The sequence below is a fragment of the Marmota monax genome, unplaced genomic scaffold (genome assembly GCF_021218885.2).
Source record: "Marmota monax isolate L192 unplaced genomic scaffold, Marmota_monax_Labrador192_F-V1.1 WCK01_AAM20220418_F8-fsc00100, whole genome shotgun sequence".
NCBI classification, from domain to species: Eukaryota; Metazoa; Chordata; class Mammalia; order Rodentia; family Sciuridae; genus Marmota; species Marmota monax.
This window is the reverse complement of record NW_026693872.1, coordinates 1,482,719-1,502,380: the sequence shown is the minus strand read 5'-3', so window position 1 is coordinate 1,502,380 and position 19,662 is coordinate 1,482,719. Positions and strand designations below refer to the sequence as shown.

The 19,662-nt window shown below is 36.9% G+C and overlaps 1 protein-coding gene across 1 annotated transcript in view; it reads left to right on the top strand.

The window, feature by feature from the left end:
* The window catches only part of Tprg1 (tumor protein p63 regulated 1), a 131,874-nt gene that overhangs the window by 22,870 nt on the left and 89,342 nt on the right, over window positions 1-19,662 (top strand). The window contains exons 2-3 of the mRNA XM_046462600.2: window positions 1,938-2,168; window positions 13,853-13,944. Of these exons, the coding sequence (XP_046318556.1) occupies window positions 1,947-2,168; window positions 13,853-13,944 (314 nt within the window). The 5' untranslated portion in view covers window positions 1,938-1,946. The remainder of the gene's footprint in view (window positions 1-1,937; window positions 2,169-13,852; window positions 13,945-19,662) is intronic.

Genomic DNA, 19,662 nt, shown 5'->3' with positions numbered 1-19,662 from the left:
TTGTCTGAGGCAGTCCTGTTTGCTTCTATCATCCGGGCCTAAGTGCTAACAGTTCCCTTAAAAACAAAATATACATATATATGTATATATATATATATACACACACACACACACATATGTGTGTGTGTAATTTTAATTTATATTTGAAAATATAGTTTAATATATTTTAAATTGTGTAGATGGACACAATACCTTTATTTTCTTTATTTATTTTTTGATGTGGTGCTGAGGATTGAAACCAGGGTTTCACATGAGCTAGGTAAGCGCTCTACCACTGAGCCATAATCCTAACACAGCAGTATCCTTTCAATGCCAAAGTACCCAGGTTTAGGTAATAAACTGCATGATCATGCCATTTTGACTTCTGTTGAATACTGTAGCTAGGCCTAAGTTCAAGAGAGGAAACTTTTTGGGGAATGGGCTTTTTCTCACTTTTGGGTGTTTCATGGGAATTAAGGAAATTGAATTAAAACTACCTTTGATTAAGCACAGGGAGGCAGCACTGAGAAAGTGGTACATTCCCAGTTACATGGGGAAATTAGACATAAAACCTTCCATGTAGAGTTGGTATCAGGGATGACTGGCCTCCTGCCTCAGCTTGAAAATGCAGTTTCAGATACACATTTCATGAGGCTTACGTGTGCCTTCTATTTTGGTTTGTTTTATATTTACAAAATAGAAATAAATTTATTATTTTTATTTTAAATGATGTATGATCACTACTAATATCCAGAGACATGAAAATGAAAAGCACCTCTAACATTTTCATCTGGAGATAACTATTTTTAATATTCTGTTTTACTTTTTTTCCCAGATGTTTTCTAACCACATCATGCAGGTATATACATATACAAGATCATTTATGATATTTTCTTTCTTTCTAAATGATTTTAACAGGCTGAATAACATTACCCATATAACTTATTTTTTTCCCCATAGTTTGGACATCTTTACATGATACCAATGTATACTAATTTTTTAATTATTGTATTGTATTTGATCATATGGCATAACATTTTATTTGGTCAATTCTGTATTGATTGATACTCAAGTCTCACTATAAATTTTTGGTATTATACATGATACTATATGTTTAATTTTGCTACTATATGCCATATTTTTCTATTAGACATAATGTGATGAACAAACAAATGCATTTGTGTGTGTGTGTGTGTGTGTGTGTGTGTCTTTGGGCAGTTGTCTGGATTATTCCCTTAGAATACATTTTTAGCATTGGAAGAAAATTAGCAAATTTAAAAAACTGGACTCAATTCTAAGTAATCTTTTGCCCTCTTACTACCCACAAAACAGATAAATTGCTAAATTTTAAATAAGCTTACAATCTGGTGAGTTTTCAAGCAACAATCCTATGAAATCTTGAAGAGAAATTGGTAAATATTTTATACTACTCTTACTTAGATCAACTTCTGGTCTCCTTGTATTAAAGAGGAGAAAGTGGATTATGATATTCATCACATTGTAATGTAAACAAACAAACAAAAAACAAAGTACATGTATAAAGGCATGAATTGGTGTGAACATACTTTATATACAAAGATATGAAAAACTGTGCTGTATATGTTTAATAAGAATTGTAATGCAATTCCACTGTCGTGTATTTAAAAAAATAAAATCAACTAAAAAATAAAACAAAATAAAATAAATTTTAAAAAGAAGAGAAAATGGAAGACTTGCAGTTTCCTTTTCTCTGTGCAGAAGGCCTCTGCTTCTGTGCTGTGCTAAAAGGTCCTGCGGGATCATGGGTTGTAGTTAGAAGTGTGGGTTATTGAGCTTCAACCACTAGTGCCCTGTTTATTTAACCTGTGGGGTGTTGACAGTTTCCAGAATGTCTTTTTTCCATCATAGCCTATTTTGCTGTAGCTAGGACACAAATAACTTGTTTTTCTAATCAGAGAACTTCTCTTCCCTTGTTTTAGGCTGAAGAAATGTCAACAATTGGGAGTTTTGAAGGATTCCAGCCGGTGTCTCTGAAGCAAGAGGGAGATGACCAGCCCTCTGAAGCTGATCACCTGTCCATGGAGGAGGGAGATCAAGACAAGACCCCTGTATGGAGGGAAATCTCAAGACAGTCAAGTGTGACTAAATCAACACTTTGCCCCAATCCTTATCACCAGCCTTATATCTCACGGAAGTACTTCGTTACAAGGGTAAAAGCTCTTAAATACTATGTAAAATTGTTTTAAAAGATCTTAATGTCCTTCTGTGTGCCACAAGTCTTGCCAAGTGCTTGCACTATTTTTTATTCTCATGTAATAGTAGCAATGATCATGATGGAGATATCTTTTTATTCCCATTGTACATATGAAGGACCTAAACTTCAGAAAAGTTAAGTGTCTGTTCTTGACATCCCAGATAGTATCAAGGAGAAACAGTTGCTCTAGGATTTGGATCTTTGGTTCCTTAGTCTTGTGTTCATGCTAAATCTGGCTTCAGAAAACTAATGTTTTATGCAGAGTGAATCTATAATATAGCAGCTAGAATGTAAAGCTGGGAACCTGGTGTTTGTTTGGAAAAAGACATAGATTGTGAAATGGAAAAGGGTTTCGGGAATGGGCTGAATCTTTAGGATTGAAGCTGGGTACTGTTGTTCTGATGTGGGGGTATGCACTTTAAAATCTCAAGTCTGTAGCTGCAGTCTGGAGCTGAGCTGTCTCACCTGTGAAGTGCAGTACAGCTGGGGAGTAAATGGGTGAGGATGAGGCTCTTTTAACTGGATGTAAAAAGGTGTCTTAAATTTATTGCATCTGGATCAGGTACTTCCTGAGTTTCTAGTACCTTCCCTCTTGAGCTTTTTTTTTTTTTTTTAAATCTTCTTTCTCATTTCTTCAATGTTCTTGTCAATAAAGGTAGTGGTTAGCTATTATCAATTAGGGGTAAAATTAGGGAATTGCACTGTGACCTCAGAGGTGTAATTTTCGTGTGCAAGGAATAATCGCTGGTTGAAAAAAATGTTTTTCAACTTAATATCATAAATATTTGGGGCCAAGAATTTGCAACTATTTACAAAGATTTCACTAATGAATTCTAATTTAGTATCCTTACAAATATAGTTTTACGATACACTTTTAACTAAAGCAATTGAATGTGTGTGAGTTTGTGTGTGTGTGTGTGTGTGTGTGTGGTTGTGTGTGCTTAAACATTATGTAGATTCTTATGTGCAAGGTGCTTTGGTAGGTTCTATATTATGGGTGTGTTTATGTGTTTTTGCATATGTCAAACATATGGTCTGCTTTCCAAAATATGTGAACTTTATTGAATCTGCAAAGTTAAATTGTGAGATAGAGCTGCAAAGGAAATCAAAGCATCCTCTAGAGGTTTATAATCTTTGATATTGATGAAGTCGGGGTTTGATGAAAAGGAGCAATACAGTGATATAGAGTAAGGGATTTATCATTGGGAGCCAAGGCAATCGTGAAACCTGACTAAAACTCCATGTAGAGATGTTGTCTTTGCATCTGGTGATGGGCCTAATTTGGTATAGGTCAACCAGTAAGCAGTTGTAAAGAGGGAATAGGGAATAGTGAAGAGGGAAAAAATACATGGCAAAACTGAAACTTCTCAGGACAAAGTAAACCTTTGTCTATCTGCCATCATCTAACTTTGATGATATCCATCTTATGTATGTATGTATGTATGTATGTATTTATTTATAACCCAGGGCATGCCAGGAAAGTAATCTACTACCAAACCACATTCCCAGCACTGGGATTCATTTTTAGTAGCTGGTAACTAATGCCACTGCACTGCTCACTTAGCCAACCCAGGGTTAGGAGAATCTCGGGGAGGAAATCAGACTAATATGGATATACTGGTACAGGTTCCACTCCTTATCATCAAGGGGACCAGGTAGTAGTTGCCTTGAACACAAGGCAGCACTGCCCCAGTGTATAAATGACCTATACTGATTTTCAGCAAGGAAAATGACTGATATTTCATTTTTGCCTTTTGAATCTTGCACTGATGTCTCTTTCAGCCAACTCCACTTTGGAAATAAAGCAAACACAATTCTAGAAAATGTAGTTCCAGCTTAGCTAAATTGACACAATCCAAAGCCACTACATATGTTATTATATATTTCCATAATGCTTTTATTATTGTGTCTCTGTGTGACTTATTTAATAAATTCACATCCTTTATCTGTTTGGTTCCCTGCAGTGAAACTGTGTGGTAGGCAGGGGAGGGCTTACCATATTTTTCTTAAAAGTGAACATATTGAAATTTCAGAGGAGTGAATTGAACTCTGAAAGCCACACACTATTAATGGAAAATCTGCAGCTAGATTCTGAATCTGCCTACCCAGTCAAATGCACTGCTCTTCTTATCGTGCACAATTGAATTTATGGCCCTTGTATAAGAGTTTTCAGTGAATCAGTCTAATCAGCGTGAAGAACATCTTCATCAGGTGTGTAGAAAACAACCCTAAGTTCTCAAAAGCTTATTCTCATTTTATTGGTGAGTCTATTGTGTATCTGAAAACTCTTTATTGGCCATGAGGGCAAAATTCCCAGTGCACTCAACATTTGCTCTCCTTCAGACTAAAAGGCATGAGTTCTTTCTAGCCTGTGAGCATAACCAATGTGTGTTAGCACATGTGAGGATAATGAAAGGACAACTGTTGATTCAACTGAAATTTATAATGACAGGCTTTAAAAAAAAAAAGGATTAACTCAGTTTTACTAGCTTATAAACAACAGATCTCCTGATGTGGTGGTAGTTGAGAAAATGGAAAGGTGTGTGTGTGTGTGTGTGTGTATGAATTTCTTCATCTGAAAAGTGTGGATAAAAACCCCAGTCTTATGTCAGGTTTAAATAAGCTAATTTTATAAAAGTTCTCAGAGTATATGACACATTTATCAACATTTCATAAATTATTTCAAAATTGTTCTTATGGATGCCTTTTCTCGGTTAACATTCACATTTCTATATGTGGTTATAAGAATGGCATTGAGATGCCCAGGATGTCACAGGAATTCCAGGATGAGATAGAAATGGAGATGTTAGGGTCTATAGGAGTAAACAAGAGCCAGTTTATTTTCTGAAGAGATAATTAAATAAAACCAAAACTCATAAAGTTTCAAATCTATGAACCTCTTCAGAAAGTATCACTCCTTAGAGCTGAAGTGAGATCTGAGATGCTGTCGTACAGGGCTTCTTAATCGCTACTGTGCAAACAAATTAGATTCTGCACTTCTACAAACCTTCTGGAAACACTGAAGGTTTTTGTTCACAGACCACACTTTGTACCCCAATGAGCTTGTCAATCCATTCAGTTGCAGAGGGAAATAAAGGCCAGAAAGGGGGAGCTGCTGACTGAATGTTATTAGTGAGCTTTGACTTGCCCGTGAGACTAGAAAGAGCAAAGCTGGGGCTAGAACCAGTTTCCAGCTGCCATTTCATAGTTCTGGAGCCAGTGCTTCAATGAAAAAAAAATATTACAGATCAAGAATTTGAGGGATAGATGTTGCAGATTCAGAAGAGCAGTGAGTGAATGAAAAGATTTCTTGGTCAGCATTTTATTTTACTAAAAGATTTAAAAATCATTGCACATAAAATGGTTTATCAATACAAAATTAGGAAATATGGATAAACAAAATAGAAGTCACCATAATCCCACTACTGAAAACTAACCAAACAGTATTGACTATTCACTTACACCTTTGGGTATATATCTTTTTAAACTTCTTACATATATAATTTTTATGTAAAGTGAGATTGTATGCTCAATATTATTTTCGATGTCAATAATATCCTTCTATACCATTTGTGTGTGTGTGTGAGAGGGAGAGAGAGAGAGTGAATGAGAATTAAACCCAGGGCTTTGCATATGCTAGGCATGTACTCTGCCATTGAGTTACACCTCCAGCCTTGTAACATTATTTTTAACAGTTCTATAATATCCCCCTGTGGGGATGTACTGAAATTTATTTAACATTTGTTGGATATTTAGGTTGTTTTTTATGTGTATAATTTAAACTAGGAAGGAAAGCCATTTCTTGGCTTTCTGTGGCAGGATAAACTAACTCAGGTACCAGATAGACCTGTCAGTGCTATAATAAAAAGAATCAACTAAATGAATTTCAAGTTGGCTTTGTAAAAGGATGACTGAAATGAAAATTCAGATTAATTCTTGGCCAACAAGAGGTAATGTTAACATCTTAATCTCAGTTATTAAATACAGGACTGAGTATCAGATCATGAAAGAAATCAGTCTGGTCCTTAAAACCTCATTGTTCTTTACTAATCAGTCAAAGGAGGTTATTTCCTTCTATCAGGCTTTCATACTATTATTTCCCCAATTGATGCCACTCTGACTTAGTTTAGGAGAATTCTGTTCAGTGGTAGAAGGTCTTAGAGAATGTCTAAAATACCCCATAAAGCACACAAAGGAGGTGTAACTTGTCCAACCAAGATCAGGCAGCAACCTAGAGACCATGAAGGACTGGGAAGTAGGTCCAGAATTCAGGACTCTTGACACTTTCCAACACACTGCACTACCTCTGACCTAGAAGAGTGAGTTAGAGGTCACAGAAGTGAAGGTCTAAACCCCTTGTCATCTATACGCTTGATAACTTTTTCTTCCAGTTTGAGCTCATCTGCTATTATTGCTTAGACATATCTAAATACAGACTAGTGCCTTCTCTGAACAAAAGTATCCCTCAAGGCTAATAACTTGAGGTACATTATGATAATCATCTTAGTTGTGGAGACTGTATTCAAAAGCAACTTCTTATGAAAGAAATAATACTTAATCCACATGGGGAAAGATATTTTTAAACTCCCTGTAGGACTCTATATTTGCAGATACCTTATCAGAAAGTTGAAAGCGATTTGGGATGGGGAATTATCTCTAAATTTGTACTTGAGAATGTAAATTACATACAAACTAATGGGACTAAAACTATTTGATCTTTTAATATTTAATTAATGGTTCCCCATGGCCTTTTTATAGCCTGTGTTCTATTGTGAGCAACGAGACTTTAATAAGCAGGTTCAGGACTTCCCATTGTGAAAAGAGATGTCATTGCTTCCATGACACTAATTTGGCTTTCATAGTCTCTCTCTTTCCCTCTTCGTTTGCTATAGGGTTCCCTGTGTCTTGCTCTCACATGGGGGATAAATGCATCTATTAATTTTATTGTTATTGCCTGTGTGAACTTCTTTTTGGTCTAGAAAATAGATATCTCACTGAGCAAGAGGTTTCTCAACTCCCTACTCTATACTGATATTCCTTGAAGATTGCAATAAAGATGATTTTTTTTCTTTTTGAGGGCAGACCCTTAATAGCAATGTGACAAAATGGATTGTCTTTATTTTCAGGGAAAGACATATTTACTTTGCCTTTATAAGTCACATCTGATTTAGAGCTGGTTTTATTACCATATGTTATCCTTGCAAAGTGATTTCTATCTTACCATGATGGTGCTCACAGGAGAAACCTGAGTGCCTGAGTCTCTAGGAACATTCTTTCCTGTACCATCCCTTCCCCTTACTGTCCAACTGAGGAGCTCCTTACATGGAAAAGAGTATGGGTATGGATATAGTTTTTGTGACTAGTGACCCTTGGCTAGCCTAGTTTAAGGAAATGCAGGAAAACACACACTTATTTTGGGGGGGATTCCCTGAGTAATTTGCCTTGACGGAGTAATTTGCCTTGATAGAAACTATTCAGGGATAGACTGTAAGAGATGGTACTACTCATTATGCTTCTAATTTAAGTCTCAGAGCTAATTGTTGGATGGTATTATCCATTTGCTCCCCAAATTCTGCTATGATTATTTCCCTTCTATTTTATATTAGCAATAATGAGAAAGATGATAGATAGAACCTTTGTTAGTCAGTGTCTGTCAATATTTTTATATGTGATGTTTCATGACATCTCCCAATATGTTATTATCTTATACATGTAATATGTATGGATGTACAGAATATTGAGGTGACTCATCACACATCCCAAGAAAGGCTAAAATTTAAATACTGACATTCCAGGCAAAATTCAAAATGTTTGAACATTTTATTTTATTATTTCACTCAATACTTTTCACACTAGATGATTAATCTTAATTTATTATAGTGACCAACAATAATAAAATAAAGGAGAGTGAAATTCTTTATGGAGGCCCCTTTCCTTTCTGTGTTTTATAAGGGCTTGACCATTGTTTTCACTGAAGGTAAGAATAACACACAGAGAATTGGAAGGAGCTCCAGAGGCTACCAACCAGTTTGGTAAAGAAAAAACTTCATTTTTAGTATTGAACTTTTGAAAAGGTGTGCAGTAAAACACCACCTCTGTCCATTTACATCAATTCTTCCCTCTATAGGAATCCACTCTTAATAGTTCTTATAGACCCTGCTAGAGCTTCTTCAGGCCAGTGCAAGTAAGTGGGAATACTAGTTCTTATTTCCACTTCTTTTTACACAGAAAGTGGCCTATTTTATTCTCTCTTCTGATAACTTTTGCCTTTCATTTGATAACATACTTGGAAATCTTTCCATATTAACACAAATTTCTTCATTATTTTTATTCCTTTGTCATGTTACTTGTATAAATTTACATCAAAATATATCTCACTAGTACCCTATTCATAGGTACTTGTGGTTTTCTTCCCCCCAAATGCTGCTACCCCAAAACATGACTGCAAAGAATTCACACTTGTCATTTGCACATATGCAGAAATTTCTGATTTTCAGAGGTGGAATGTCTGGATTAAAAGTTAGATCATGGGCTGGGGATGTGGCTCAAGTGGTAGCGCGCTCCTATGGCCCGGGTTCGATCCTCAGCACCACATACAAACAAAGATGTTGTGTCCGCCGAAAACTAAACAATAAATATTAAAATTCTCTCTCTCTCTCTCTCTCTCTCTCTCTCTCTCTCTCTCTCTCTCTCTCTCTCTCAAAAAAAAGTTAGATCATTTTTATTGTTTATTTATTCTAATTTGTTATATACAATGGCAGAATGCAATTCATTTAATATCATACAGACAGAGCACAAATTTTCAAGTCACTGATTGTACACAAAGTATTTTCACACCACTTGTGTTTTCATACATGTACGTAGGGTCTAACTAATTCCACCATCATTCCTACCTCCTTGACCCCTCCCTTTTCCTCCCTCCCATTTGCCCTATCTAAAGTTCCTCCATTCCTCCCATGCTACCCCTTCATCACCATTATGAGTCAGCATCCTCATATCAAAGAAAACATTCAGCCTTTGGTTTTTGGGATTGACTTACTTCACTTAGCATTATATTCTCCAACTCCATTCATTACCTGCAAATGCCATGATTTTATTCTCTTTCAATGCTGAGTAATGTTCCATTGTGTATATATACCAAAGTTTCCCTATCCATTCATCTACTGAAGGGCATCTAGGTTGGTTCCACAATTTAGCTATTGTGAATTGTGCTACTATAAACATTGATATGGCTGTGTCCCTGTAGTATGTTGTTTTAAAGTCCTTTGGGTATAGACCGAGGAGTTAGATAGCTGGGTCAAATTGTGGTTCCATTCCAAGTTTTCCAAGGAATCTGCATACTGCTTTCCAGATTGGCTTCACCAATTTGCAGTCCCACCAACAATGTATGAGTGTGCCTTTTTCTCCACATCCTCATCAACACTTATTGTTGTTTGTATTCTTGATAGCTGCCATTCTGACTGGAGTGAGATGAAATCTTAAAGTAGTTTTGATTTGCATTTCTCTAATTGCTAGAGATGTTGAACAATTCTTAGCAAGAAGAGTGAAGCTAGTGGCATTACTATTCCTGGCCTTAAACTATACTACAGAGCAATAGTAACAAAGACAGCATGGTATAGGCACCAAAATAGACCTATAGACCAATGGTACAGAATAAAGAACACAGAGACTAACCTACATAACTACAGTTATCTTATATTAGACAAAGATGCCAAAAACATACATTGGAGAAAAGATTCATCAAATGGTGTTGGGAAAACTGGAAATCCACATGTAACAAAATGAAATTAAACCTCTATCTCTTGCCATACACAAAACTCACCTCAAAGTGGATCAAGGACCTAGGAAATAAACCAGAGACCTTGCGTCTAATGAAAGAAAAAGTAGACCCAAATCTTCATCATGTCAGATTATGCCACAGTCTGGCTGGGCACAAATGCCGCAGTCTGGCTGGGCACACAATCACGAGCCACCACACAGCTTGTAGATTCAAACAGCAACTCTTTATTCCCGAACTCACACCAGCCGTCTACAATCACGTTCTGGGGAAATCCACGTTCTCTGCCCAAATCCACATTCTCTGCCCAAATCCACCTCCACTGGGCTTCTATCTCCAAAATATATTGTCTAAATCCCGTGAGAACTCAAGGGGAACTCAGGCAGCAGGATACGCCCTATTCCCAGCAGGAATAATCTTAAACCTTAAACCTGGAACCTAAACTGGGAACGCCCTAAACACGATTATCTTAAAACCGGGAACACCCTAATCTGCCTTGGTCCTTGAGCAAGGTCATCTACATTCAATGTCACTGCAACATGGGGTACGCTGGCAAGGAAATTGTCATACCTACTTGGCTAATGGCTCCCAGCAAGATTAGGCCCCAATTTCCTTAATAGCAAGACTCCTATAGCGCAAGAATTAAAATCAAGAATCAATAAATGGGATGGATTCAAACTGAAAAGCTTCTTCTCAGAAAACAAACAAACAAACAAACAAACAAAAAAACAATCAGTGAGGTGAATAGAGTGCCTACATTTTGGGAGCAAATCTTTACCACAAGCACATCAGATAGATCACTAATCTCAAGGATATTTAAATCTCTCAAAAACCTTAACACCAAAAACAAACAAACAAACAAACAAACCAAATAACCCAATCAACAAGTGGTCCAAGGAACTGATCAGACACTTCTCAGAAGAGGATATACAATTAATCAACAAACATATGAAAAAAATATTCAACATCTCTAGCAATTAGAGAAATGTAAATCATTTTTCTTTTTCATCGACTTTGCCAATTACTTTACATAGGGAAGATAAGTAAGGTTTAGAAAATGTTCTACATTATTATATTTATCTTCACATATTTTGGCAAAATGCCTGGCATAAAAGTATTCAATAAAATGCTTATTTGGGGATTATTTCATTATTCTCCAACTTCACTTTTTTCTGGAAAGTATTAGTCTCACTACTGAATTATATTTGTGAGAGGCCAAAATTCTGTGATACAAAAAGAGAGAAAAGTACCCATGCTGACTCATCAAAGAAGCATTATTTTTCTTAGAAAACTTTTAACAGTGTACTTGGAAAAGTCAGACTGCAGAATGGGTGCCCAGGTTCGGTGAAGGGAGGACGGTCAGGAGATCATGGGAATCTCCCTCCAGGGCAGTTTAACCTTGCCTGCAGAATCTCAGGAAATGAGTCATGTTGGCACCAACTTCTCAGTTAGCAGAAGTTCAAGGTGCATTGGACACAAGTTCCAGAAGTTACTGATTTCATGACAGGCTTCAGCAAGCCTGAGAGGCCATGTTAGCTCTCTGACAACTCTCTAGCCAGCAGCGGACAGTGATAGAGTTAGAAATCACTCAGTCCACAGGCTGACTATCCAACTCAGTGAGAAACTTGTTAAAATGATGGAATCAGAGTCTCTCACTCTAAGGGCTCTGATCATATTTCCCCGAAGGTTTATAGGATGTTTTGCTCATCAGCTTGTCTTATAAAATTTTGGCTTAGTCCAGTCTCTCATCTCACTGGCAAAGAAGTGGAGGTCCAGGAAAACCAAATAATTAGCTATCATCACAGAGTTAATCAGTGACAGATCTGGAATATGAACCCAGGTCACTCAATGCTGTTCATTCCTGGATGATGGGCTTGGGGAGGAGCTAAGTAAGTGACACTGTATCATTTACCCTCATTCCAGCTGAAGCAGCTCAATTCCTTTCTTGTTTTTCATAGATAGGTTCCCATAATCTTTTCCTTAACAAATGGACATTATGTTCTAAGTGTTTCAGAGCCTTTTATCAAAGGTAGAAAAAAACAAGCAAATGATAATCATACAACCAGCAGGTATTTGAATCAGTCCTGGCCAGGCTAGGGTCCCTGTTTCCTTTTGTGAGAGGAGGGTCTTATACTAAGAGGATTAGGAATGTTAATATGTACAGCAGTTTAGATATTTGGCATTAAAGTCCTATTATACAGAGAATACATATGAGATATTACAACTGAATTGTCTTTACTGCAGCCCGGTGCTGGGAACAGAGTCAGCACCATGTTAGATACCTAAAAATGAAGGGTCAATTTTCTTGTAATCTCTTCTTATCAATAAAACAAAACAGCTTAGATTTTATAAGTCTCAGGCTATAGTGGTTCTCCACCTTGACTGGGTATAGGGATAATCTGGGATGCTTTAAATTTCTTGGTATACTTAGACATGGGCCCCGTCCACTGAGTTTCTGGTATACTCGTTCTAGTCTGCATCCTTGGTGTTAGGATTTTTCAAACCTCCCTGGCAATTCTGGTATGCAACCAAGGACTGAGAATAGTTGCCTTGATGGCATTGATTCTTATAAGTACAAACTTCACACTGACAACATCACCTTGGGAACTTGTTGGAAATACAAATTATCTTTTTCCTGACCCAGATTGACAGAATAAGAAATTCTGGGATGATCCCATAAATATGTATCCCAACACATACTCCAGGTGATTTCCATGTGCACCAAAGTTTATGATCTTTGAGCTAGAAAGTATGAACTTATCAGTGATACTCTTAGTTACCAGTGATGAATTCTGCTCCCTCACCTGTTGAAGTACAACATTAGGGAAGCAGGCCGAGGCAAGAATATAAAGCAGGGTTTGTTTAAAAAGGGTAACATAGACTTCTCCTGGGAGGGAGAAGGGGGCCATAGCTGGTATCCTGGTATCCCAAGAAGTGAGGGGTTTTGCCTTTTTTATATGTCTTAGGCTTCCTTTGTTCTCCTGGTCTCTTTCCCTTATCTTTTTCTTCCTGAGCAGGGACTCGGCCCAGGAGATCCTCGGTAGGATGGCCAAAAGGTGGGAAACAGGTGGGCTGGAGGGGCTGGGGAGAAATGATCTGGACAGGAAGAGGGCATAATTAACAACTCCCTTAGGGAGGGACAATCCCTGGGACAGCTTACCTTAGCAGCAGGTTGGAGCCAGGGCAGGTTATCTTGGTGAGGGTGAATGAAAGTCTCTGAAGGCATTAGCATTTCAATCCCTCTCCAACTTTCTGGACTCAAATTGGCCTCCTCCATCAGATCTGACTTGATTTACCAATCTAGACTCACTGCCAGTCTAGTTCAGGCTTCATTAGGATAGGTGTCGATCAATAAGTAGAACTAGGCCAGTAAGCAGAAACACTTATTTGGGAAAGAGCCAAGAAAGTGAGGCAGAAAGGTAAAAAAAAAAGCTCATCTCTCAGAATGAGCTAAAATTTATGATCAAAGCATTGGAAGAAAAATGTTATTCTGTTTTATTGAAGTGTTCTCCTAAGAGAAAGGTTTGATTTAAAAATGTATACAGTTCTAAATACTTGAAATTTCCTGATTAACATACTTGGAAAAATTGGTCCTCTGAAAATGGCTGTCTGCATTTGCATGAGAAAGTAGGAGTAAGACTTGGATTACTTTTGCTTCACCAATGCTCAGCAAATTGTTAAAAAGTAGAGTTCAAGGCTAAGATCTCAGGCTGGCAGTGTGTAGAATAAATGTGCAACTGCAAGAATGGTACCTTCCCTGAATTGCTTTGTGGAGGAACGGCTGGGTTATTCTAACAAATCTGGGATATTCTAACAAAGTGGCCTAATCTTCTCTAAACTAGGTATTTTCTTCTTCCCTGCAGCCAGGGACCATTGAGACTGCCCTGGAGGACTTGAAAGGCCACATAGCTGAGACTTATGGAGAGACCATTCAAGGCTTCTGGCTCCTGACAGAGTGAGTAGCTATGGCCAAAGGAACTAGACTGGAAATGTTTTCCTTGACATCACTATAGCAGAACAAGAAATGAACCTCTGATAGATTTTCTTCTGGTTGCTATATGAGAATTGATTGGCTTTTCCATCTAGGAAGACAAGTTCCTTCTGTCGCATGGCTGATCAAATGGCCAGTTTGGACTTTTCCTTCTGTTATCTGGGCTGGTCCTCTTGTTTGGCCGTTACTAAGACTACTTCAGGGCAGGCCTGTGGCATGGCTCTCAATGACTGATGCATTAACTTCCTAAATCTCTAGTTCTAGTCTCATTTCCTATAACCATATTGGGCTATTAATCATTCCATTCCAGTGTAATGGCAAGAAAGTAGAGTTCAAGGTTAAGATCTCAGGCTGGCAGTGTGTAGAATAAATGTGCAACTTCAAGAATGGTACCTTCCCTGAATTGCTTTGAGTAGGAAAGAGAATTAATGGATCAACTTGTATAGTTTAAATTGTATTTTATGTACAGTCAGCCATATGAGAAGGAATACCAGGCCACCTGTGGAAATTAGGATAAAAAACAAGTCTAACACATAAGTCCTTATATTATTACCCTCCTGCATTTACCCCTCAAGGCTTATCTTAGTGATGAGAGTTCTCATTGCAAATTTTCAGCATGCAGATGTTTAACTTTTTGTTGGGCCTAGAAACTATTGTCTGAGTGACCCTTTCTTTACCCACCCAGTGAATATTAGTGATTTCATGTTTTTTACAACAAAAAGCAAAATATCCACATGATAAGGGAAAGAGGCAACTCTTCTATTTATTTAATTAGTTAATTTATTTACGACAGAACACATAATATTAAATGGAAAATGTGAATATCCTTCTATGACACTTAATGTATTCAATAACTTCTGTTTTCTGGCCTGGTAACCTGATTGCCAAAGAATCCCGCAGAGAAGCTCAGTGATTCCTATGCTATGAGGGAAGAATAATTTAGTTAAGTCGGACATATTTAACTCAGTTGAAAGAGGGCAACACTTGAAAGTTTAACATCCCAGGCCAGCAGAACAAATGCCTCAATCAACAGGAAATAGAGCCAAACTACCTGTGAGTCTGTCTGATTAATCTCTATTTTATACTATTCTTTCAAATGGGTTCCAGAATTGGATGAATAGAACTTTTGAAATACAACTTGCCTGTCCAATTTGAGCCTTTGTTTCTTCATCTATAAAATGGTTCTTTAGAAGACTAAATAAGATGATATCTGCAAAGTGTCTATAGCATAGAGGATTTTCTTTTCTTTTTAAATATATTTTCATTATACATAAGATTAGGATTCATTTTTACATAATTATAAAAGCATCGAATGTAATGTGCTCTAATTCAGCCCCCAGTAATTTCCTTTTTCTTACCCTCCTCCCTCCTGTTCCCTTCTCTCTACTGAAGTCTTTCTGTTATTTACTTATAGTTTTATTTTTAATTAGTGTCTTTTGGATTTACACGATAGTGAGATTTACTTTAGTGTCCTCCTCTATTCCCAAGCACGAACTATCAATTAAAGACTGCTTCTCCATCCTCCTCCTCTCCATCTTCCTTTCCATCTTCTCCTTCCCTTTCCCCTTCTTCATCTTTTGTTGTCTCTACCTTAATTTGCATCCTATCCCATCTCTATCATTTCTGAGTTAACGCTAATGAAAAGGGAAGCCTATAATTCAGGCTTTTCAATAATTTACTTTGAACAGTCTCCATGTTATTCCTTACCCCCCATTCTCCTTACACAGAGTAAAATTTGACTAAAGCAAATAAAAACCCTGCTTTAATTAGGACCATATCCACATAGATTCCAGAGGTACAATCAGAAATAAATTCTTACCTAATTTGTTTTGGTAATGCATCTCTCTTATAAGGAAGAATGCATAAATATGGCCTTTCAAAATCTAGTTGTAACCCTTTTTGAGTTCTCAAATGATAGACCATTAATTTATTTAATATTGTATATTTAAATAGTTTGGTTTTATTTGTATAAAAATGTGCCTTTTTGTTTGTTTGATTTTTGTTTAGTGATTATAAAGACTTGCAGATGTAAGTAGACCAAAGATAAATCAGATTGTTCAATCTGCATGGAAGCTTAGCACCATAATTCTAGGTGCTTGACTTAATATCAGCTACAATAATTAGTACAATCATTAATTTCAGATAAATATGAATAGCTATGTCCCAAAGACCCAAACTTTGAACCCAGTTTTGAATCTAATAAGAAGCTCTGAAATGAGTAAAGCCTATCTATAGACTCATTTTCCATTTCTCTTTTATTTTTTGGTACTTATCTAAATTAAGGACAACAATGAGTGATCTATCTTGTGTACATGGGGTTCCATGCAATCATGTTTGCTTTCACATTTCTTTCCTACAGTTTGGAACCAATCTCACTTTATATGAGATGAGTTTGGTATTCTTTTCAGTCTGCCTCTCTGCCATAATTCTTTAATTTCTCCTTCCAATTAAAAGATGGTTTCAAAAAAGGTCCTGATTTCAGTCATTTCCACAATGGTGAGAATTGCTACTTTCTTCTCTTTGCTACTTAAAACTTAAAGCTGGTCCTTTGGGGTCTTGTCCAATGGGAAGGGCTGGCTTCTGAACTCAATGAATGAGGCTCAGTCCCTGTGATTGTTCAGACACAGGAGGGAGGCCCCATTGTCAGAAAGAGGAGGGTTGACAGAAGCTCCCAAAGGTCTTGAAGAGTTAAGTCTTTTTGTTTGTTTGATTAGAGATTGTAGGACATCAATATGGGGAAAGGGGAAAGAAACAGTAGTAATGAGAACAAAGAAAATGGGCTGCTAAAACAGCAACAGCAAAACAATAAAAACCAAATCAAACAAACAAACATACAAGCTCAGAAAGAGAGAGCCTGGGACTACTCTGCCTCTTGCTTCTTTATTTTACAGAGAAGGGAGACTCATTCATTCAGGTCCCATGAATTATAAAATCCTCAATGTAGACCATCTTCTTTAATCCCACCAACCACACAATACCCTCTCATAACACTTCTGTGTATAATGGAGATAATGGGGCTTCATGCACATTGACTCTCAGCTCCTGCATGGAGATGAGATGCCTCTGGTTGCTCTGCCAGCAATGTGAAGTATATCTGCTTTTAAATAAGAATTCCAGTTTCAGAATGATGAATGTAAAAGGCCTTTTAATATACCTGGCACATTAAAGCATATGTTTACATTCATAAATTTGCTTTAACTTCCTGCAACCTTGTTGCTTTTATGATCACCATTTTACAAATGAGAAATGGAGGTTGGGGTGCATGAAATGGCCAGATGGAGAGGTGGAAGTGATAGAGCAGGGAAGATAGACAACACCCCTCTAGTAGTCATGAGGCTGATTGGATTCTGATTCTTTCCAAAAGGTATAAGATGCAGGTGTGCAGTGATTGATGAGCTCAATTCAGTCATTAGTCATGGTTGGTCAGACTCCTAGAAATAGTTTGATGGAGAAGGACAACGTGGAAATTCTCAGGAGGAGAAATTGGAGAAGTAAATGCTTATGGGCCTTTTGCATTATGCTAAAAAACTGAGATTCTATCCCATTAGTGATGTGAAGACACTGAAGGGTTGGCAAAAAGCCAATGTATTGACATTTTATGAAGATCAGTATAAGCCCATAATCAGTTATTTAAAATCTTTGGAAACTGATGTGAATCAGAACTGAGAGTTTTTCAGATTTTAGAATGGTGAAAAAAGCTGGGCATATTGATGCATACTTGTTATCCCAATGACTAGGAGGCTAAGGCTGGAGGATTGTAAGTTCAAAGCCAACCTCAGCAACTTAGTGAGATCCTGTCTCAAAAAAAAAAAAATGTGGATGTGGCTAAACACTCCCTTGGTTTAATCCCTGGCACCCCCCCCCCAAAAAAAAGGTAAAACAATGCATAATATTTATTATTTTATGTCCCAAGTAGAAATATAAGAATCTAAGATAGCCCCCCCTTAATTAAATACAGTAATTATTTTGAAGAGAAATGTGTGATTCAAAGTAAGATAAATAAAACTGTAAATGGCAGGTCCAGGTTTAAAATGTGCTGGTACCACATCTGCTATCTTCAGAGCTTTGTTGCCATGAAATTGTGGATGAGGATTTTTGACCTTAATGTGTTTGAAATGTCAAGGACAAACCAATGTGTGGAAGGTTGGGTGACAGATACTTACTTGTATAGTATCAGTCAGGGACTTACCAAATGGTGTATTAAAGTTGATTTATACTAGCTCATAAGAGGTGATTGGTGAGTTTCAGGAATTTTAAGAACCAGTTATTATTAAAACTAATTTGTATAAAATTTTCATAAAAATATAATGTAAAATAAAAATAAATATAGTCAAAACTCACCACTTTATGATTATTTTATTTCATTTTCTTGTTATTCATGCTCCTGGGGTAATTTTTGACCATTATATTTGATTAATGAAATATCAATTATGTTGTGCTATGACACATTTCTTCCTAACTCCCCATTCACTGCTATTATGTTGGCAGCTTAAATTCAGCCACAGTGACAACATTACACTGTGGAAATTGATAAACACCACGGGTCAGAGCTTTATTTTTTGATTATTGTTTTGTTGATTTTCAAAACTTAAGAAAGTAATGAAAAATGTTAACAATGAAGGTGAAATTTAAAAGCATATCCTGTCTGCAACTCTTACATCATAATACTATTTTAAAAATTGAGGAAATACTATTCTTACATTAAGAAGTTATTATGCAATTCATCAAAAGTTACCTTTTTCATTGATGAATGGATGCATAAAGTATGCACAGAGGCAATCAGAGAAATGTTATTGCAGCATGTCCAAGGCTACATGGTTGCAGAGAGACTGTTTTCTGGACCTGAGGTTGAGGCAGGCTTTGCTGGCTCTTATCCATCTTGCTGACCCCAGCTGGAAATGACAACAGGCTCCTCTTCCTGAAATATCACTCTGGTGCCCTCTACTGCAAAAGATTAACATGATCCCCTCTTTAAATGAGAAACACTAAAAGGAATTTCATTGTTTATCACGGAGCATATACCATATGACATAGCTGGGCTTTGTGGATCTTTGTGTTTCATTGTTTATGAGGAAAATCCATGACAACTCTCGGGTTTTGCCTGGAAATCGATGGATTGCCTGCTACTATTCCAGGTTTAGAAGGAAATGATAATTCAACTTTATTGAGAAGCCACCATAAGACAAACATGATAGACATTACTTTATGCACACAGTCTCACCTAGTCCTCCCAACAATCTTACCATTCACCTGTTACAGAACCTGTTGATTACAATTTTGGAAACTATGATTTTGAGATGTCCATAGAGCACCCATGTGGAGAGGTTGAGTAGGTAGTTTTACATATGGATTCATATCCTGTCTTCAAAAGTGTTTTTTTAAATGGATTTTGGAATGCTTGTTTATTAAAATAGTGCCTTATGTTGAGGCTTAGGACATAAAAAGAAATTAAGTAAAGTAATTTTCCAAGGATGGCATTCAAATGAATTCAGTTGAAGTATTTTATGGTGTTCTAAATTGTATGGGTATATTACTCAGTAAATTAGAAAAATAGTTTGAAAAAATGCATTTGGAAAAAGGACACAAGGCCTGGATAGAGAAGCCAGGAGGGGAACTGGAGTGCTAGATCCATAGAACCCAGATCCCAGCTAGATCCCAGTTTAGCTGAAACCATAATGAATA